At 36.9% G+C, this 20,342-nt stretch overlaps 2 protein-coding genes across 3 annotated transcripts in view; one reads left to right on the top strand and one right to left on the bottom strand.

The window, feature by feature from the left end:
- The first annotated feature begins 189 nt into the window (after window positions 1–189).
- Window positions 190–3,810, top strand: LOC306868200 (ras association domain-containing protein 10-like). The gene has a single exon (XM_079414279.1). It carries the CDS (start codon window positions 237–239, stop codon window positions 1,557–1,559), a length of 1,323 nt encoding a protein of 440 aa, XP_079270405.1. The 5' UTR covers window positions 190–236; the 3' UTR covers window positions 1,560–3,810.
- A 9,512-nt stretch (window positions 3,811–13,322) lies between these two features.
- LOC306868465 (uncharacterized protein) overlaps window positions 13,323–20,342 on the bottom strand; it is a 39,444-nt gene continuing 32,424 nt past the window's right edge. For both annotated transcript variants that reach the window (XM_079414642.1, XM_079414643.1), the window contains exon 15: window positions 13,323–13,674. In XM_079414642.1, the coding sequence (XP_079270768.1) occupies window positions 13,596–13,674 (79 nt within the window). In that variant the 3' untranslated portion in view covers window positions 13,323–13,595. The remainder of the gene's footprint in view (window positions 13,675–20,342) is intronic.

The raw sequence follows: 20,342 nt of genomic DNA, 5'->3' as shown, positions 1-20,342 counted from the left end.
TGTTTATGAGTGCATTATTATCTAATGAGTGAAGTTGGAGTTTAATGTCATGTGACGTTTGGACTCCGTGGGCGGTGCCTGAGCTCAGAAACACGCTGCTGCTGTAGTTCAGAGACAAACACAACTCTCAGCGCGCGGTGACGACTCTCAGCTCATAAAGTTTTACCGCGCGTAGCATTTTATCAATGTGAGAGTGCAAAGTAAAACCGGTTTCGCGGTCCTCAATGTGAATTGTCATGGAACAAGAGGAGAGCAAAATCTCGGTGTGGGTATGCCGGGAGGAGAAGCTGGTGTCCGGACTGTCCAGACGCACCACCTCCGCGGATGTAGTGAAAGTGCTGCTGGAGGACCAGAACTTCCAGAAAGGCGCGATGCTCACCGGTCCTCCACAGTCGTACTGTATCGTGGAGAAATGGAGGGGTTTTGAGCGGATTCTGCCAAATAAAACCAAAATCCTGCGGCTGTGGAGCGCCTGGGGCGAAGAGCAGGAGAACGTGCGCTTCGTCCTGGTCAGGAGCGACGCGTCGCTGCCCAACAGCGGACCGAGGAGCGCCGAGGCGCGGGTCGTGCTCAGCAAAGAGAGCCCTTGCACTACCAGAGCCACCATGCAGATTTCACAGGAAAAACAGCGGAGGATGGTGCGGAAGGCTTTTAGAAAGTTGGACAAAATCAATCAGAAGAAAGAGGAGGCTTCAAAAGACAAATCATCCGTGGAGACAATGGAAACGCTCGTCCATCTCATTATTTCGCAGGATCATACTATCCGACAGCAGATACAGCGAATAAAAGAGCTGGATGGTGAAATCGAGAGGTATGAATCGAAAGTTCACTTTGACAGAATGAAAATACACGGCGTAAACTACGTGCAAGACACTTATTTGCTCGACCAAGGCTTGGAGAGCGATTCCAGCGCGCATCCAGACGCGTCCTTTGCGCAGTTTGAGGAATACGCGTCACGCTGCGACCAAGTCATCCAACTTCAGGAGGAACTGGACGAGAGGGAGGCTCTGATGGAGATACTTGCAGGTGAAATACAAGAAGAACTCAACCACAGGTGGATGAGACGGCGACAGGAGGAGCTTTCCAACAAAGACGCAGAGAGCAGTGGAGAAGAAACGGCTCTCAAGGTGACTTCGGTCCCTGAGGAGCCGGTCCCAGTGGTGCCGGACCTCCTGACAGACAATGAACTCCAATTTGAGGAGGAGAGGATCAAAACACAACTGGATACGAGTTTATACATCGGGCTGCGCTTGAACACCGATCTGGAGACGGTGAAGAGCGACTTGGATATGAGTCAGGAGCTTTTGGACGCCAAGGAAAAGGAGTTGAGGGAATTGCTCGAAAAGGTTCACAGATTAGACGAGTTGGAAGAGAAACAGGCGGAAGACAGCAAAGATGAGGGAGAAACCGAACAACTGCCTTCAGTAGACAATGTTTGGGTAGAGCAGGCGAGGGGACTGTCCAAAACATGCGCCAACGATGATGATTCGGACACCGGATTGAGTTCAATGCACAGCCAGGACTCGGATAACGCACCTGTTTGCGAGTCACTTGTGTGACAAGACGACTTAGAAATATTCAATACGACGCGGACTCAGGGAACATTTCGCCTCTATTGATTTCACGAATGTTCTCTCTTTATAAGAGAGGAACGCATGTAAATTATACCAGTGTAGTGTTATGATAGCCTCACTCAATTGCCTCACTTATACACATGGAAAATAGCTTGTAAGGTGCAGCTTACCAAATTATAACGAACTAACCAATGCATAGACTGAGATGTCCACTGTGTGCTGACTAATGTTGCAATACCAACAGTATGTATTTGTTTTCCGTGGCCTTGTGTGTAAAAACTAGCATTAGAGTTTTGTGGGGTTTATTGCTTCCCAAATTTTATATATTCCAAATTTACATTGTTTCTCTTCTGGGGAAAAAAATACTGATGACTCATCATGCACTACACTGATTTTTATCTAATCAGTTGGCTATAAAAAAAAAAGCCTATTGGCTTTTTAAAGAGCCTTTCAATATCCCTCATCCATGTCCTTTTTAACAGAGGAAGAAATCTGACCAGTGCACAAAAATGAACCATGATTTGCTAGTCAGTTGTAGGTGGTGTTGGGGGCGTGGTATTCTGACTCTATAGAGCATCTGATTGGACAAAAAACTGTGTAGTGCAAGATGAGTCATCAGTATTTTTGGTCAGTTTTACCAGAAGAAAAATATTCAAAAACATATTTAGTATATAGAATTCCAAGAATTAACGCACATGGACTAAAAACCACAAAACTCTAATCTTGATTTAATGGGATCTTGAGAATATTTTATTGTACAATATTTAGGCAGATCAAATATCTGCATTGAGCAACTATGTGCTAATCACTTCCATGTTCACCAGCTGACTAATTAGAACGATTCGCTAACAGCCTTTACTCCAGGAATTAATTTGCATAACCAGAAAACATTCTGAGCTGTGGGAAATGAAGTTGTGGGAATCAAATGTGCGTGCGACGTGCCGCTGTTTATTCATACTTCTGAGGAGCTGATGCGTGAATCCCTGTTTGCTCTCAGTAAAGAGAAAGACTGAAGCGATTTCAACGAGACAGCTCCAATTAAACCAAATGTACTGTCTTCTAAACATACTGGAATTTGCTGTTAAGTCATTTCTGCTTTTTTTCTTTATACACATTCATTTTTTAGTCACAAGGGACCTTTTAGGATCAAATGATCATTTTGTCATTGACTAATCCCATACAGTACATGTGATTTGTCTATTGCAGCTAATAGCAAAATTATCAAGTGGAATGTTTTTGAATGCTGTTGTGGCATTTCATCTAAATTTGTGGGTCATTTATTAATTAAATCTTTATATGAATTAGAATTAACTTCAGAATCAAACTTTAAAATGAAGTGTAGTACAAATGCATTATAAAACAGTCAGATACTCACTTAAATCATTACAGAAACTGTACATTTTGCTCCAGTGTGACCTCAGCATCATAACCAACACAGAGTTTCTTAAGTTTGGGCAGGGCATCCATCCAACGCAATGCAGCAGAGTCACCGAGTTCAGGGATTCTGTGCTGTATGAAGAGGATTTAAGAGTTAAGCCTTAAATGTGATGTTTTAAAACAGAGGAAGAAAAGGGAAAGAACCGCCCTCCCACTTCATTCTCCATTGAGTTTTAAGAGATGAATTATGACATTTGGAAAAGCCCTAATATGTCAGCTCCCAGATAAGAGGGAATTGTATGTATATATATATATAAATAAAGTGTTTCATGTTCGACCTCTACAAACTTAAGCATCAAATTAAAGTTGAATAGAAGTCCTCTGTTTATGCTCTATGATTTATGCTCTAAAATAGAGCAGTTTATTTGTTCATAAATAATTAAAAGTCGAATTAAAAAAATTAGCCATTTAAAATGAATCAAATCCATCTGAAGTCGTATAAAAGGGGACAATTCTGGGTCTGGCAGCAGTGAGTTCTGATTAAAGTCAAAGAGGAGGAGGGGGACAGATGATAAAGCGCCATTAATCTGGATTGGATTGAACCATTTCAAATAAACAACCGCTCTGATGGGTTTGGAAGAGATTCAAGAACAGCTGGACGAGCAGGGAAGCACAGCGTGCCAATGTAGGACAAACAGCGGCCGTGTTGAATCAGGCGACACGCTGAGAATGACATTCAACAAAACCTTCAGGATTATTCTTGGAATCGCAAGAACTGCTGTATTGTACAAATGTAGATCTGATGTTTGCCATTATTTATTGTCCTGTTTATCAGTTTAAAATAAAAGCAGGGGATTGTGAAGATAACCCAGTGTGTTTATGAGTTCAGAGCCGACGCAGGCTCATTACACGAGCGTAATTGAGATCCCCATACAGTTCTGGCAGGATCAAAGACGTGTCTTTCCAAAAGTCCTTTAAGCACTTTAAATTACATCTCACAATGTCAAAAAAGTTAATTTCGAAGGGGCACATTCAATAACCGCTGTCATTCATTAGAGGAAGTGATGCGTGAATGATTGACACATTAAAAAAATACCTCAAAGGCAAAAAAGTGTGCCAATTTTGGACTTGGCATCAAAGTTAATGCGTGAAATTAGCTGTAATGGTTGTCTTAGATTCAGCTTAGATTACCACAGCGTAACGAACAAATTTGAACCTCTCAGGCTAGAATGAAGCTGCCATTGTTAGCAGTATGTAGCATTTAACAAAGAAAAACAGGCTATGCAGCTTTTATCGTAAGGAATGATCATTAGGTTTTTCTTGATAAGGAACTACGTTTCCAAAGCAACCATTACAAACAACCAAAACAAAACACTTCCTTATTTTGTCTGTAACTTTCTGTCAGACACCCATTTCTGATAATATATATATATATATATATATATTTTGTGTGTGTGTGTGTGTCACCAAGGATGCCAACACAAACTTTTACATACAGTTCTGGAAGAATCCTGAAAATATAAATATATTAAATATGCTTTCCACAAAAAATAATCAGAACAGCCATTTTCAACATTGATAATAATAATACATGTTTCATGAGCAGCAAATAAGTATATTAAAATGATTTCTGAAGGATCATATGACATTGAAAACTGGAGTTTTCATAACGACTGATGAGAATTTACATCGCAGAAACAAATGACGTTTTAAAATATATTAAAATAGAAAATCGATATAGTAATATTCACCAAAAATACAGTTTTTACTGTATTACAAAATAGTTTTTACTGTATTTTTCAAATAAATGCTTCCTTGCTAAACATATGAGACCTTTTTCAAAAACAAAATAAAATCTTACCAACCCCAAACTTTTCAACAGTAGTGTATATATATTAAATATTATATATTAACTCGGTGAGCAGCGTGTCTTTGATGACATCATTCAGCAAAACTATTAAACACTGAAGGTGTTTTCCTGCCTTTACCACCTCTGCTAACGTGAATTCCTACTTTTCCATGATATTCAGTCAGTAGTGAAGCAGCACTAACAGGTTTCAGTACGTTCAGTCATAATGTCAGCTGATGAACTTGTTATATATTCAGCAGCTGGGAATGAAGCACTGTTCAATTAGCACAGAGCTGCTGAGCATATTACACCACCCGGGTGTGCACAGACACACACCTGCCTGGGACAATCTCAGCAAAATAACAAAAAAAAATACAGATATAAACATGTTTGCATGGCGTCATGACAGAGCATGTATATATAAAAATAAAAAGGTTGAGCGAGAGCACACATGGATGGATGTTTCATAACATGAAACATTGAACATTTGGAAGGATGGATGTTACAAAATACACAAGAGTGAAAAGCTCTGTAATTGCTTTGACACAAATGCACATGCAGATTGAGCGCTGAAATCTCTCGGAGACATCAAATGCCCTCATGTGACTTGCACAAGAAGATTATAAATAATAGTTTCCTCGGGCAATGCCTCAAGAGAAGATTAAGATCGTCCGGTAGCGAAGTTTAGCTCAATTCCAAACACAGAACAGACGGCATGGTGAAAATATTAAAGCTAGCAGAGAGTCTGGATATATTACTCACAGAGGTTCATTTATTTCCACCTGTTCTGCCATGTGACTTTTTTTTTTTTTTTTTTTTTTACATTACTTGGACCAACAGAGTATTTTCGCTCAGATTATGCTCAGAACACTTTTGTAAATGATAATAAAAATTATACTAGAAGAAAATAATATGACAGAAATAGAAAAAAAATGAGAAAAAATAAGGGATAAACTGATGTTTGCTTTAATGGAGTTTTGAATGTGGGAAGAGATGGTGGGGAGGGATTTGTTGTATAAAGAGTTTATTTCTCTGCATTTAACCGCAGTGATTTACAGTAAAGGAATGTGAGTTTGTAATAAGGATTACTCATTTACTAAAGGTAAACTCATCTGGCCCGTTGCCTTGACCCCAGTGACAGCCAAAGACAAACCCAGTCGATGAGGAAACAAGTTTAGGCTGAGACACAGTGTTCCTCAGAACATGGGTTCTACTTTACTGCATTTTAATTACTCTATGTAAAAATGTGTTATTTATGGAAGCACATTTCCGTCAAGTAAATAATTAAAAAGAAACCTCTGATTTTCTCTCACAATTCTGACTTTTTTTGTGAAAATCAGAACTGCAAGATAAAAATGAACAATTAACTTTTTATTGTTTATTCCATGGCGGAAACAAATTGCAAAATGTAAACTCAGAATTCATTTAAAAAAGTAAGAAAAGTGAGATATAAACAGACTTTTTTCTCAGAATGCCAATAAATAAAAGTCCAAACTGTGAAGATAAAATGCCACAATTAGCTCCTTTATTTATTTAAATTCCATGCCAGAAATGGCTTCTGTAGTTGTTGGCCTATTTTTGATGTTGCAGGGCAGTGAAACGGCAACTTTTTGGAACAAAGTTGAACTATTTTTAACTTGAGCGTGTTTATTGTGACTCAAAACGGTTAAATAAAAGAGTGCAAGAGTTAAATACGATGCACACTTCCTGTGTTTTCCCAGAGCACCTGTGTTTGAAGCTGAGCTCCATCTGCACTACAGTAACAGTCTCAAATCGAAAACACTCAGGGCGGAGGAAAACTCAAGGGGCATTGAACAGGTTTTCTGCAGAACAAGTTAGGGCACTTGCTCTGGAGAACAAAAAAACTAATTTGCTTCCAATTTACCTGTCAACAATCACAATCTCAAATCAGAGTCAATAATGTTAGCCTGAATGCGACCTGGCGGGAAATAACAGCATAATTTAATTGCATAACAGGCCTAAAGTCTGTGATTCTTAGGACTGTTTTACATCGCATGCATTGACATCTGGTCGAAAACTAGAGGAAGAACAATTATGGTTTTTAAATTTCATAACAAATATCAAATTACGGTTTGAAGAATTAGTTAATGGGTTATGCATTCTTCATCTGACCCCGAGGAGAACCGAATAAGTGCATGCTGACAGATGACATGTTTATTGTTTTCAAAACTACTCACAACCTGCATCACAACTAATTGTGGTTCTGATTACATGGAAAAAAAAAAAAAAAAAAAAATAGCATGATAAATCCAATCAGGTGACATCATGAGTTAACTCATTAAATCTGTCTGGAGAAACAAAATATTTCTTGTACATTGGCGCCGGATGCTCATTTTAACACTCAAACATCCCATAATATGAATCTCAGGAAGCAGATGGCATTTCGCCCTTTCCTGTAAATGGTTCCCAAATGCACTGACGAAATAAGAGGAACAGAAATGAAGTTGAAGTGTGTGTGCAGGTTATTTTGAAAGAGAAAACCAGAAATTCTGTCTCCTGTTGCACCTGGTTTTCCCTCCTTTTATTCCAAGGAACCTGCAGAACTCACAAGGTCATTTGGGGGGGAAAAACTGTTAAGATTTATTAAAACCAACAGATTTTTTTTCTTTGTTGTATGTCTTGAAATGTTCAAATGTTGTATGTGTTGAAATGTTTTATACTTTGTCCCAAATCCACTTTTAAACTTACTATAATTTTCTATCATAAATACATTAATTATTGCATTTAAGCTAATATATCAACAGTGAAATAAATCTTTTCAGTATGTATTGTGTGAAACTATAGAAATATATACATTATATGTGGATTATAAATTTACATTATATAACTATAACTACCCTCAACAATTGACACTATTTTGTTTAAGAGAGGAGAGAGGAAAAAAAACTTTAAAAAAAACTAAAAAAAAAAAAAAAAAAAACTTGATTGATTGATGTGGTGGAAATGCCTAAAACGTACCCCAAATAATTTTTTTTGTAATTTTAAAAACTTGATAAACAAAAAGTGAGAAGAAAATAAAGATGGATATTACTTGTAAACCGTATTTTAATTGTATGCCATTTTCAATAAAGCTGTAATTTTCTCAAAATTACAAAAAACAAAACAAAAATGCAATCGACTGTATTCAGAATACATCAAATATTAGCCGTGAAATTAACCCTTTTCACTTTTTTCAGGGTTTTTAGTAGCAGAAGTCATCATAAATGCATATAATTGTGTAATTATTGGGGAAACTTATTGGGTAAACAGCTTTTCTTTTTTCTTAGCATTCTCATTTGCTCCAATGGCAATAGAAAATAGAAATGGGTGTTTCTATGGGTTTCCAAAAGAGGAAAAGATATCGAGAGATGGTCTATGAAATGGGTCCATTAGCCTTAGCAAGACAAATGAGTCACTTATTTTATTCCAAATGTTCAAATGACCAAAATTCTGGAAATGACACTGTGGCGGAAAGAGAGGAAGGTAAGACTCACTGAAACACTGCCAAAGCCTAAAGAGATGGCGTAAACACCTTCTTCAGTGGGCGGAAGCTCTTGAGTAAGGAAGTGGTCAATAATTAAGCCCCTTAGCTTTTAAACACAGCCCGGGCAGATGTTAACGTGTTTCTAACGTGTGCTGTCAAAGCCACTTCTGAGAACAGCAGGGAGACAAATTACATCCTGGCCTACGACATCCCTTTAGGACAGAACCGAGACCAGCTCTCAACTGTCCCAACCCAAACAAGTACATGAAAACTGCCATTTGTCCTAATAAAAGCACCTATAAACACAACATAGCATGTTGGCCTGAAGGTATCTGCTTTAAACAGGTCGAATATACACACTTCACTTCAGTTAGGCTTTCGGCGAAAAACCAAATGACCTGGAAACTTCAGGAAACTGGATCATATTGGAATGAGTCAGAATTAAAGGGATATTCCACCCAACCTTGTCATCATTTACTCACTTTCATATCATTCCAAACCTGAATGAGTTTCTTTCTTATATGGAACAGAAAGGAAAGATATTTTGAAGAATGTTTGAAGAACATTTTCAAATCCCATTGAGTTCCACAGACTTACCAACATAGTAGGAATTTCAGATCCCAATGACTTCCATAATATTTTTCGCCCATACTATGTTGGTAATCAAATTGTTTTGGGTCCCATTAACTTCTATAGCATGGACAAAAATAAAACACTTGAGATGAAAAATAAGATGTGGGAAAAAAAACTACAAAAAAAACAGAACAAGATAAATATCACTTTTTGAACCGATTTGTGTCTTCAAAAAAAATACTATGGAAGTCAATGGGAGCTGAAAATGTTTGGTTACCAACATTCTTCAAAATATCTTCTTTGTTTTCCACAGATTTTTGGGTAAATTGTCCCTTTAAACTCACTGTTTAAGCAAAACGTGATACAAGATCCATCCTTGGACCAAAACAGATTTTTGTTTTCCCACACATGGTCATTACAAACAATACCTTTAATAAGTTTCTCGTGATGAAATATAAATAGTGCGTCACATTAACAAGCGCATTAGAGAGAGGAGGAAGGGGATGTTTCTCAAATACAAACAAAGCTGACCTCTGTGCACAGGCAGGTTTAGGAGCAGCAAACCATCCAGCTTTGATCCTGAACTAGTGGCTCTCAGCCATTACAAGGTCATGGAGGTTCACTCAAAGCATTCCTCGACTTAATAGGTCACTACGCTAATAGATTATTTGGTGATGGGTGGGAGTGGTTTGACACAGGTATGCAGGATCACTCAGGGACTGAGACACACTCAGAGGGTCTCTTACACATGTGTGTATGAGAGAATTTCTTATAACAGCAAATGGATTCTACATTCTTGAAAAAAACTTTTCCTCATACATATTAGGGGTGGGCGATATACCGGTAGACACGATTAACCAGTAGAAATGTGCCAATATTTTGGATCATCTCCATCACAGTTACATGCTCATACGACGCTGTTGTGCTACGAAAAATGATCATTTGCACGCGTTTAAGCAATGTGTTTTAAAAACAAGTGATTTTAAGCCATTAAAACGCAATTAGTAGCGAAAGAGAACTCATTTTGCTATACAGTATGCGGGTACACTGAGAGACTGTTTGTGAGTGCTATAAGAGAGGCGCACGCACATGAAACCGTTGCTCAGAGTATTGAACGGAGTAATTTTTGCCACTTTATAGGCCTTGAATGATTAAATACACAAACTTTTGTGTGTCAAAATGCCTGCTTTTGCAAGTATCCTCTTAACAGTAACAGTATATTGGATCCGGGCAGCTCTTAAAGTGACAGCAGTCTAATATTCCTGCTGTCTGTCATTCATGTTAATCAAACAACAAAAGAGAGAAAATCTCACTGTTCTTGGCTAAATCACTTTTGTAACTTTAATAAGAAAAAAAAATAATTACACAGTGAGGAATATGCAGTGTTTTTACGCATTTGATTACTTTATACAATATATGTAGCATTTCTTTTTTGTTCTACTGTAGTTTTTTGTCCTATTTGTAAGCTAGTGTCTGACTCTTATTTAATTGATAACCGTTTACTTGTCTTCAGTGACCTTGAGATTTTTTCTTAATCTAGGCTAGTTTTTTGTGATATTGACACTGGTGACAAGAATTATGACATTTCTGTGGTATCAAAAATTTATCTCATTAAACCTTATTAAAAACAAAAATGCATTTATAATCTTACAAAAGACTTCCATTTCGAATAAATGCTGTTCTTTTTGATTTTCTATTCGTCAAAGAATTTTTTTTTACATTGAGTACCAATTATAACGGATCAATCAGTCATTTGCAGTGATTTATGGAATTATAGCTCATTCCCTAAATAACTATAAGAGGACCTTTGGTCTTTTATCCTGATTATTTTTTCTTCAAATCAAATATGTAATGTTGTGATTCATCTCAGAGCTGGTTGAGCTTGAAAAAGTGTCCGGTTACACCCTAGCAATCACACAGCAGCCACCCACAACATCCTAACAACCACCTAAAACACAACAGCAACCACCTAGCAGTCACTTACAACTTCTCAACCACTTAACCCATAGTAACAACTCAGAACACCCTAGCAACCATCCAGAACACTATATCCACATAACAGTACATTAAAAAGACTCAAAACACCTTAACAACTGCAGAGCGATGATCTGGCAACCACCCACAACTTCTTCAGAAAATCTGGTCTATGCTGAAAAATATTTGGCCGAAACTATTTTTGTTCATGAATTGCAAGTACATTCCACAAATAACTATATAGAAATTGCAAGTAAACTTTAATTAAATGGAAGTAGAAAGACTGAAAACCTACTCTAATAATCTTTATTTACAACGGCGAAAAAATCTTTTTACCGTTTACCTCTTAGTTTTTATTTTTAACTTGTAGTAACACTGTACAGTATGTTGTAGTAATAGGCTAAAAAAAACAACAAAAACAATTTTAGCTAGTATTCAGTGACTAATATTCAGTTTAACGTTAATTCGAGCCATTAAAGATGCTTTGGATGGGTGGTCTGAGCTACTGGCTCTTCTCCAAGCCATAAACAGCATTGAGGTGAAGTGAGCCAGTGAAAGTGTGAGCTCTGTCTCTAAATCGAACAAGACTGATGATAAGACTAGCTCAAATTAATCAATCAGCTTTTCACACGACCTGTGTGTGAATGGATCCCTTCCTACGCTGGTCTTCATGTTGACTTAGCAGGCAGACACAATTACAAATTCGCCTTGCGATTGATGTCAAACAGTGTGTGGATGTGGAGCCCTTTGAGGACTGAATCTATATGCTCACTTGCAAACAGAAAAAGGCCTTCGAGGGGTATGAAGTGAAACAAACAGGAGATTAAAAATATTTGAGAGAAAAACAGAAACCGGCTCCTCCACTGTTACATGACATCAGTGCAGGACTCGCTCGCGTGTGGCGCTGCTCATCTGAAACCTACACCTCAGATAATTACAGGGCTGTGACAGTCAGACGCTTTATGACGCACCCTCGCATAAGCACATACTCGCTCAGGCTTCAAAAAAACAAATAGAAGTCGTTGTCTGTGTTTTTGTTGTCATTGGACTCCTACTGCCAACCTCTTACTAGAGGATGTCACGGAGCCACAGCAGAGAGGCCTGTGGGATACAATTGATCCACACTGCTCATTTAGTCACAAGGTCAGTTTTTCATTGAAATATACAGTATTAAAACTAGGGCTGGGTAAAAAAATATTGATTCTCCGATTTTAATCGATCTTCAGTTTAACGCAACGATATCGATTTGGGAAATCCCCGAATCGATTCTTAATGCGCGTGCTTCACGTAAGAGGATATGAATATTCACCTCTCGTCCTGAAGGTGTCACCATCTTTCGAATTGCTCCACTAAAAAAAACAACTGTGTGCAGCCTATTATTAATGTAGATGTGTATTTCAGTAATAAACTTAAGTAGGAGAGTTTCAGTTACCAGCATTTATATCAAAATATGGATCCCATGTCTGCAAAACTAACATTTTAAATGAAATATTGATAGCTAATCGATATCGAATCGAAATCGAATCGAAACCATAAAAATAAGAATCGAATCGCAGAATTGGTCACAATACCCAGCCCTAATTAAAACCGCTACTTTTATTTGACAGGAACATTATCTCAAGGACTCTCAAAAAGACATTTTACACATGAAAACAAAAATGTAACAGCTGAAGTACAGCAGGACCATGCAGTAGTTTTTAAACTCTTTGAGAGAAAAAAAAAAATATGTTTTTGTGTGATAATTGAAAGAATTTCTTATTTTCAGAAATGTAATCTGGTTACGCTCAGATACAACTTAAGTTAGCAATAAATTGTAAAAACAGCATAATTAAAAGTAATCCTAACAGGATGAAAATAAAGAGCTAGGAAGTTAACTATTGCTTAATTGTTTTAAATTAGGGTGATTTTTTAAAAAGTAATTATTTTCCAGTTTCTGTAATTTTATGTAATGAGATAAAATGCTTTAATATGTCTATTTTATTTTTTACCAATCTTTGTGTAGTTGTTTTCCCAAATGAAAATGAATTATAAATTAAAATCCAATTATCTCCAGAAAACTATTTTGTTTCCAAAACATCTTGGGGGCGAGGATAGACAGTCAAACAGAGAGACAATCGATCGATAGATAGATAGATGTCAGACAGACAGAAAGAAAAATGTCAGACAGACAGAAAGAAAAATGTCAGACAGACAGAAAGAAAAATGTCAGACAGACAGAAAGAAAAATGTCAGACAGACAGAGATAGACATTCAGACAGACAAACAGACAGACAAACAGATATAGACAGACAGACAGACAAATGTCAGACAGACAGATAGAAAAATGTGACAGACAAACAGATAAATGATAAAATATACAGAGAGAGAGAGAGAGAGAGAGAGAGATAGCTAGATAGACCGACAGACAGATAAAAAAAAAAAAAGTCAAGACAGACAGATAAACAGATAAATAGATAGATCTTCAAAAATTAAAGACAAGAAGCCATAAGTTCATTATGAATGAATCTTTTATTAAATGAATATAAAAGCAACATTAAAATACAGACATTCCCTAAATTATTGATTGAATAATAAGTTTTGACAATCCTACATTCATACATCAACAGATGTTCCTTGTGTAAAGTTGGTAGTGCATATCAGCAACACGTGGTCAGAGACAGTGGAGGAGGAGTCAGGCAGGGCCTGCTTTAATTGTCAAATGACAGTGTTTCATTGAGAAGTTATGAAGTGAGCACATTTGTTCCGTGACCAGTCCCTCGTGGGCTCAAATTAGCGGTGATTCTCGCACTTGATTTGCTGTCATTGGGCAGGTGATGAAGTTTCTCTCGTTCAGCGCCACATGCCTTTGTTTACAAGCACAGAGAGGTAGTTATTCAGGGTGTGCATCAAAATGACTTTCAGAACAATAATTGCAGGGACAGTCCCATGATCACAATGATAATGGCCAGAGTCTTTGCACCTGCCCAAGTCTGACTTGACTATAAAACAATGTTAAAATATTGAACATGCATGCTTCAATGAAGTGCATAACTAACATTACAACTAGCATAGATTCAAAACAACAAGGGCAATAATGCACATCCTGTGTATGTAGCCTTATGTGAACCACTAAATTAAATTTAGCCACAAGAACAACCCGCTGTAACAACTGTTCTTATGGGCCCTGCAGCTTGTTCTATACAAAACGGAGCGCTAAAAGCATGAGGTGTTCTCAGCTGAAGGCACCTCAGGCAACAAGAGCACTCTCGTCCTTTATTTCCTCGCTCTCGTCTCTCAGGAGCACTCGAAATATCACTTTGCCCTGCTGTGCCATTCACTTTGGTCTTTGCTGAACAACATCTTGCTCTTAAAATCACTCAAAAAATAATTATGTTCAATGAACCTTCTTTGACATAATATATCCATTTAATGAAGGCTACAACAAAAAACTTTAATGGAATCAGATATTTGAATGGATTTGATCTAGTTTAGTATGAACTGAAATGTATTAAGTTAGGGTTGAGGTTAGGGTTACATGATGCAACAACACATATGAAAATGAATATGTGTGACCAGACAACATATTTATATACATGTGTCTGTTTTAGATCATATTCATAAATTATGCAAAAGAATTGACATTTACCAAAATAAAAATAAATAAATTAACATTTTAATTTAAATTTAAATAGTACTAAATAAAATAACCAAAAATTATATATTTCAATATTATATAAAATGCTTCATTTAAATATTCCCAATATTATTTACTTTGTGTTATATTATATTAAAAGTCAATTACACACACAAATATACACATAACACACATATATACATATACACATAACACACATATATACATATACACATAACACACATGTACTTTTAATATAACATTAAAAAGTTACCAAATATTTAAAAAAAAAAAAAAATTATAAAAAAAGTTTTTTTTAAACTAATTTAAAATAGTACTAAATAAAATTGAAAATAACGCTAGAGAATTTCTGAATATCTGACACAAAATGTCTCTACTACATTTATTACACAAAATTAAGTTAAGTTTTTTAATTACTTTGCATTAGCAGATTTTAATCAACTAACCTAAACACTAAAAATAAAGGTTTTGGTGCCCTAACCAATTTTTTAAATACTGTGATATAGTTCCTCTTCTGTCCATCAAAACACCAAGCTTTAAAAGTGCTTTCTAGCTTTGGAGCTATGAATAGGACCGATCTGCTTCCACATCACTACGTCCAGACAACACAAGCCCAGTGGTGGGAAAACGGCACGCTAAGCATGCTTTCAGATTACAAACTGTTCATCACAATGTGTCTCTCTCAAGCTCCACAGCCTGAGACCTCTGCAGTCCATCATATGATGGGAGTATGAAGCATGTGTGTCCGTATGGACCAGCTGCTTCCCGCTGCACACCCTCTGGGGTTCACAGCAATTGTGTTTAAGCAGATTATCCTGCAGAGTTTAGCCATGCAGGATTTAGCCGTTTGCCGGCACTGTGAGGTGCAGGAGGCCCAGTGAAAGCCATGGAGACAGAGCGGCCTGGTGGACAATGGAGGTGAGAAACGGCCAGACCCAGGGGAAGACAGCAGGTACGGACTGTCTGGAAGCCTAGAAACCGAGCACCAGTAATCATAAGTGACAGATGCCTCTATTTGCAGCCGGGGTGGTATATAATCCAAAATAATGAAACTTTACTTTGAGAATGACAGACAGAATGAGATCTGAGAGACATTAAATGGATAGTCCATTCAAAAACTACTGACTGTTTTCTGTGGAAGATGAAACTGTTTGGTTACCAACATTATTCAAAACATCTTGTGTGTTCCACAGAAGAAAGAAAAACATACAGGTTTGGAATGACATTAAGGTGAGTAAATGATGACAGAATTGACATTCTTTGAAGGACTATCCCTTTAAATCACATATTCAAACTTGACACACCAGATTTGACGTCAATGACACCAAACGCCACTGGTTTTTGTGAACAAGTTTGAATATGCAAAATAATTCTCCTATATTCCCCACACAAACCTATTCACCTTTACTGCTTAAGACAACATAAAATATAGTGCATTGGTTATATTCACAACTTTTTTTGGTGCTTTTTGTCATTTATGTTCACTTGGGGTTCTATAATATTTTCTGGATTCCGTTTTAATGATTATATTACATTTTTGTAATCACAAAGCATGTCCAATTAATTAAAAAAGGCCCCTATGTTTTATCGGTTTTCTTTTTCTTTTCAAATTCTATATTTTCGGTTTTAAGTTTTCCAGATTTATGATTTAACACAAATGTATTATCAAAAATAGTGGTAATCAAATGAAGGTATGAAACATTAATTTAATGATTATAATATTATTATTATTACTTTGTGAAGTTATTGTTGTGTACAACAGCAATGTATTTTATTTGTAGTATTTCTTTCAAGTTTTATTTCATACTGTGATTTATGAGTGTATTGGACATCATACTACTGAATTATTCATCCAAATGTTGCAGAAATCACAGGGCCCTAGTCACTGCATGCTTTCGCTGTATGGAAAAGAGCAGTATGAACATTCTTCAAAATTTCTCTGTTTGTCTCACATGGAAAAAAAGTCAGTCATATGGGTTTTGGATGACTTTTTTGATCAAATGACGACACAATGTCTCCCCTAACATCTGCCTAAACTCCTTTTGAAACAGACACAGGCACTCTCTTTAATGCACTTGACAGCTGCTGTTGGTTAAAAGGATGTGGAACAAAATGGAAAAGCTAGTAAAGACCCAATTTAAGCACCTTTGCAGATGATGGCTGTTAGCGAATATCTACAACTCTTTTGTTTGTCCACAGAACCTTGGTCAAAAAGCACGTCTTGAAATCTTGAAACTTCATATTCACAAAGGTCAGAAATTTCGACTATAAATATAATTGATTTCATTAAAATCCATCCATTTATCCAATTCCTAAAAGTATAAATACATTTTAGATAAAGTTCAATACAAAACAATTTTCCTTTTTTTTTTTTATATACTTTGTGAAATGTATTTCTGTGCATATTAAAAGTTACTAACTGTGCACTAATGTTTACTACACTGTAGTCTCAACCTCAGACGTCACACCCACGGAACGTTGGCTAAACGTCTGATGCATATGGCACACTTTTCTGGTAACACTTCAGGAATGGTGAAATCTTCATCTGACTGGTTGAATTAAACCGGATTTCCGGGAGACGCGAGTGTTACGCTTATTTTCGGTCCACCGGGAAACAAAGATGCCGTGGTGCCAAACCCCTGCTTTTAGCTATTATGCGGCCCACAGTTGGAACCAGCTTCCAGAAGAGATCAGATGTGCTAAAACATTAGCCACATTTAAATCAAGACTCAAAACTCATCTGTTTAACTGTGCATCTGTTGAATGAGAACTGTGCTACAATGAATTTTATGTATAATAATTTCTTTAAATATATTTTAAATAAATTTCTATATCATTTTAAAATTCCTTGTTTTTATTATTTTTATTTCCATGTTTTTATTGATTTTTAATGTCTATTTCACTTTCTTTTATGTAAAGCACTTTGAATTACCACTGTGTATGAAATGTGCTATATAAATAAACTTGCCTTGCCTTCACGAAAGAAGAAAGCCGTCGCGTTTACAAATGTGACACCGAAAGCTTATCAGGGTCAACTAAATGCTGGATTTTCAAAAGTATGTGAAATATTTAAAGTTCCCGGCATAGAATCTTTAAAATACATCCGAGAGTTTCACACACCGGTTTGTTATTGTGGCGACATTTCCACGCCACGAAACGTGATGCTAAACGAAAATAACTATGATTGGTTGTTTGACATGTCGGTCAAATGGCCTCATCGGCAGGCCTTGGCCAATGAAAGCGGACATCTATTCCAGACCTTCAGCCGTCAGTCTGAAGGTCTGGCTACGCGAGACTAACTACACTGTTGTTTCCTTAGAATTGTCAAACTCTATTGAAATCAAAGAGTCAAATCTCCTGTGCATTTCAAGTTGTTACCTATGTAGAGCGTTCCAAATCAGTGGAGAAGTTCATTTAAAGTGCTGCATTGGAAGAGAACTAAAGCATTACTAACCTCTGCCTAAGTTACATTTATAACAACCGAGTGACCATGCACTTTAAAAACTTCACACGGACTCGGGTTTCTAGATGGCTGAAAACATTCCCTAATGACCCGGTCCGCTGAGGCAGACGCAGCCTTCTAAACAGCGGGGTGATGCTGGGAAATCAGGAGCTAAGCCATAAATAAGTAAACACCACTCCGGCTCAGTGTTGTTAATCATGGGAGTTCATACTGCACATATTTCCCTTGGGATTCGATCCCACCACATCTTTCCTCAGAATTGTTTATGCAACATCTAGAGCACAGCCACCAACACGGTCACCTGAATCTCAATATGATCAGATAAGATCAGAAGTTCCTTGATCAGCTTTCCTACTTTCGTTCAGTGTTGTTGCGTAACCGTCGCACCCGAGCAAAGGACAATGGCTATCGCACCCCTATCCAACAGCCAGACACGAACCTACACGCATAGACGATTGTGTGCAGTATTTCAAGCCATGTATCCCATCACTGCATTGGCAGGATTGCCAGATATGCTGTAATCTTTTCCCCTGGGAGCCCCTGGAAACCAGATACAGAAGAGGAAGATCAAACGCTGGGCATAGTATCACATGTCTCCGCTGCTCGTACGGAGCGTGACGCACACATGGCATACAGGGACAGAGGTTTTTCCCATAGCCTCGCACACTCTGGCTCTTTTCAGAGGTGGGACGTCTGGTAATCACATGATTAGGAAAAGAACCACAACACAGATTCAGCCAGGTCTGTGAAGATGGCAAGCTGTGGTGGGGAGAAATAAAAAAAACATTAAAAAAAAAAAAGTTTCCACTGGAAGCACTGTTAACTTCAAAGAAGGAAAAAAAGTTAAACGTAGAATTTTTCCACTGATGAACTACTTATAACTACTATATAGGAAACATTCAATTGTTAAAATATTTATAAAAATATAGAGGTTTAAAGAAAAAATATATATATATATATATATTTTTTTTTAATAAAAAATATATATTTTATATAAAAATATATATATTTGTAAAGTATACTAATATATTTTCTAAATATAAATCAAATAAAGTATATTTGTGGGTTGGTGGGGGTTTTATGATGTTCATTTGCTAGCATCTGGTAAAAGTATATGTGAATAAATTCTAGAGCTGTGTGGAACAGTTTACTAATTGAATGAGAATGAGCTTTATTGCCAGGTATGTTTACACATACGAGGAATTTGCTATAGTGACAGTGCAACAAAGACACCGACAGGACAGGACACAGATAATAAAATAATAATATACAAATATACAAAATAGACAATGTACAAAAAAGCAAAAACAATATATAATATAGACAATTATGTATGTACAGATATGATGTGAGCAAATTTTAAATGTAAATACGTATGTGTGTTAAATAAATAATGTATAATAGTGTTATGCGTTCCACGTTTATTGTTAAGTGTTCTTGAGATGGATTGCCTGAGGGAAAAAACTGTTCCTGTGCCTGGCCGTTCTGGAGCTCAGTCCTCTGTAGCGTCGACCAGACAATATCGAACAGTTCAAAGAGAGAGTGTGCTGGATGTGAGGGGTCCAGAGTGATTTTGCCAGCCCTTTTGCTCACTCTGGATGATTAAAGTTGTTGGAGAGTGGGGAGGGTTGTGCCAGTGATTCGCTCAGCAGTCCGGACTACCCTCTGTAGTCTTCTGAGGTCAGATTTGGTAGCTGAGCTGAACCAGACAGTTATAGAAGTGCAGAGGACGGATTCAATGATGGCAGAGTAGAACTGTTTCAGCAGCGCCTGTGGCAGATTGAACTTCCTCAGCTGGCGAAGAAAGTACAACTTCTGCTGGGCCTTTTTCACAATGGAGTCTATGTGAATGTCCCACTTCAGTTCCTGAGAAATTGCGGTTTCTCCTGAAGTCCAGAATCATCTCCACTGTTTTGAGCGTGTTGAGCTCCAGGTTGTTAAGACTGCACCAGACAGCCAGCTCATTAATATCCTGTCTGTAAGCAGACTCGTCACCGTCCTGGATGAGGCCGATAAGTGTGGTGTCAACTTTAGATGACACCACACTCAACGGCGTCATTCATAATTGGATATATGTTTTAGGAAATCCTGTTACGGCCACCAATGATAAATAAAAAAATGCATTTTATATACTATAATTGAAATTAAATTAAATCAAAATTAAATTAAAACAGAAATAATATTAATAAAAGGAACAGAAATAAAAATGTATTAAATAAGACAAACACAAAATAAAATGTTTAAAAAGTCAAAAAGAAACAAAAACAGAAAAAAGAAACAAAACTAAGCAAAAGGCAAAACAAAGCAAAAACTAAACTAACAAGAAAATAAATAATAAAAAAGCAAAAAAAAAGCTGACATAAAATCATGTATTAAATAATACAAAATAAAATGTTAAAAATAAACAAAAAAGA

This window comes from Barbus barbus (assembly GCF_936440315.1).
Source record: "Barbus barbus genome assembly, chromosome: 50".
NCBI lineage: Eukaryota > Metazoa > Chordata > Actinopteri > Cypriniformes > Cyprinidae > Barbus > Barbus barbus.
This window is presented reverse-complemented; position numbering and strand designations above follow the sequence as displayed.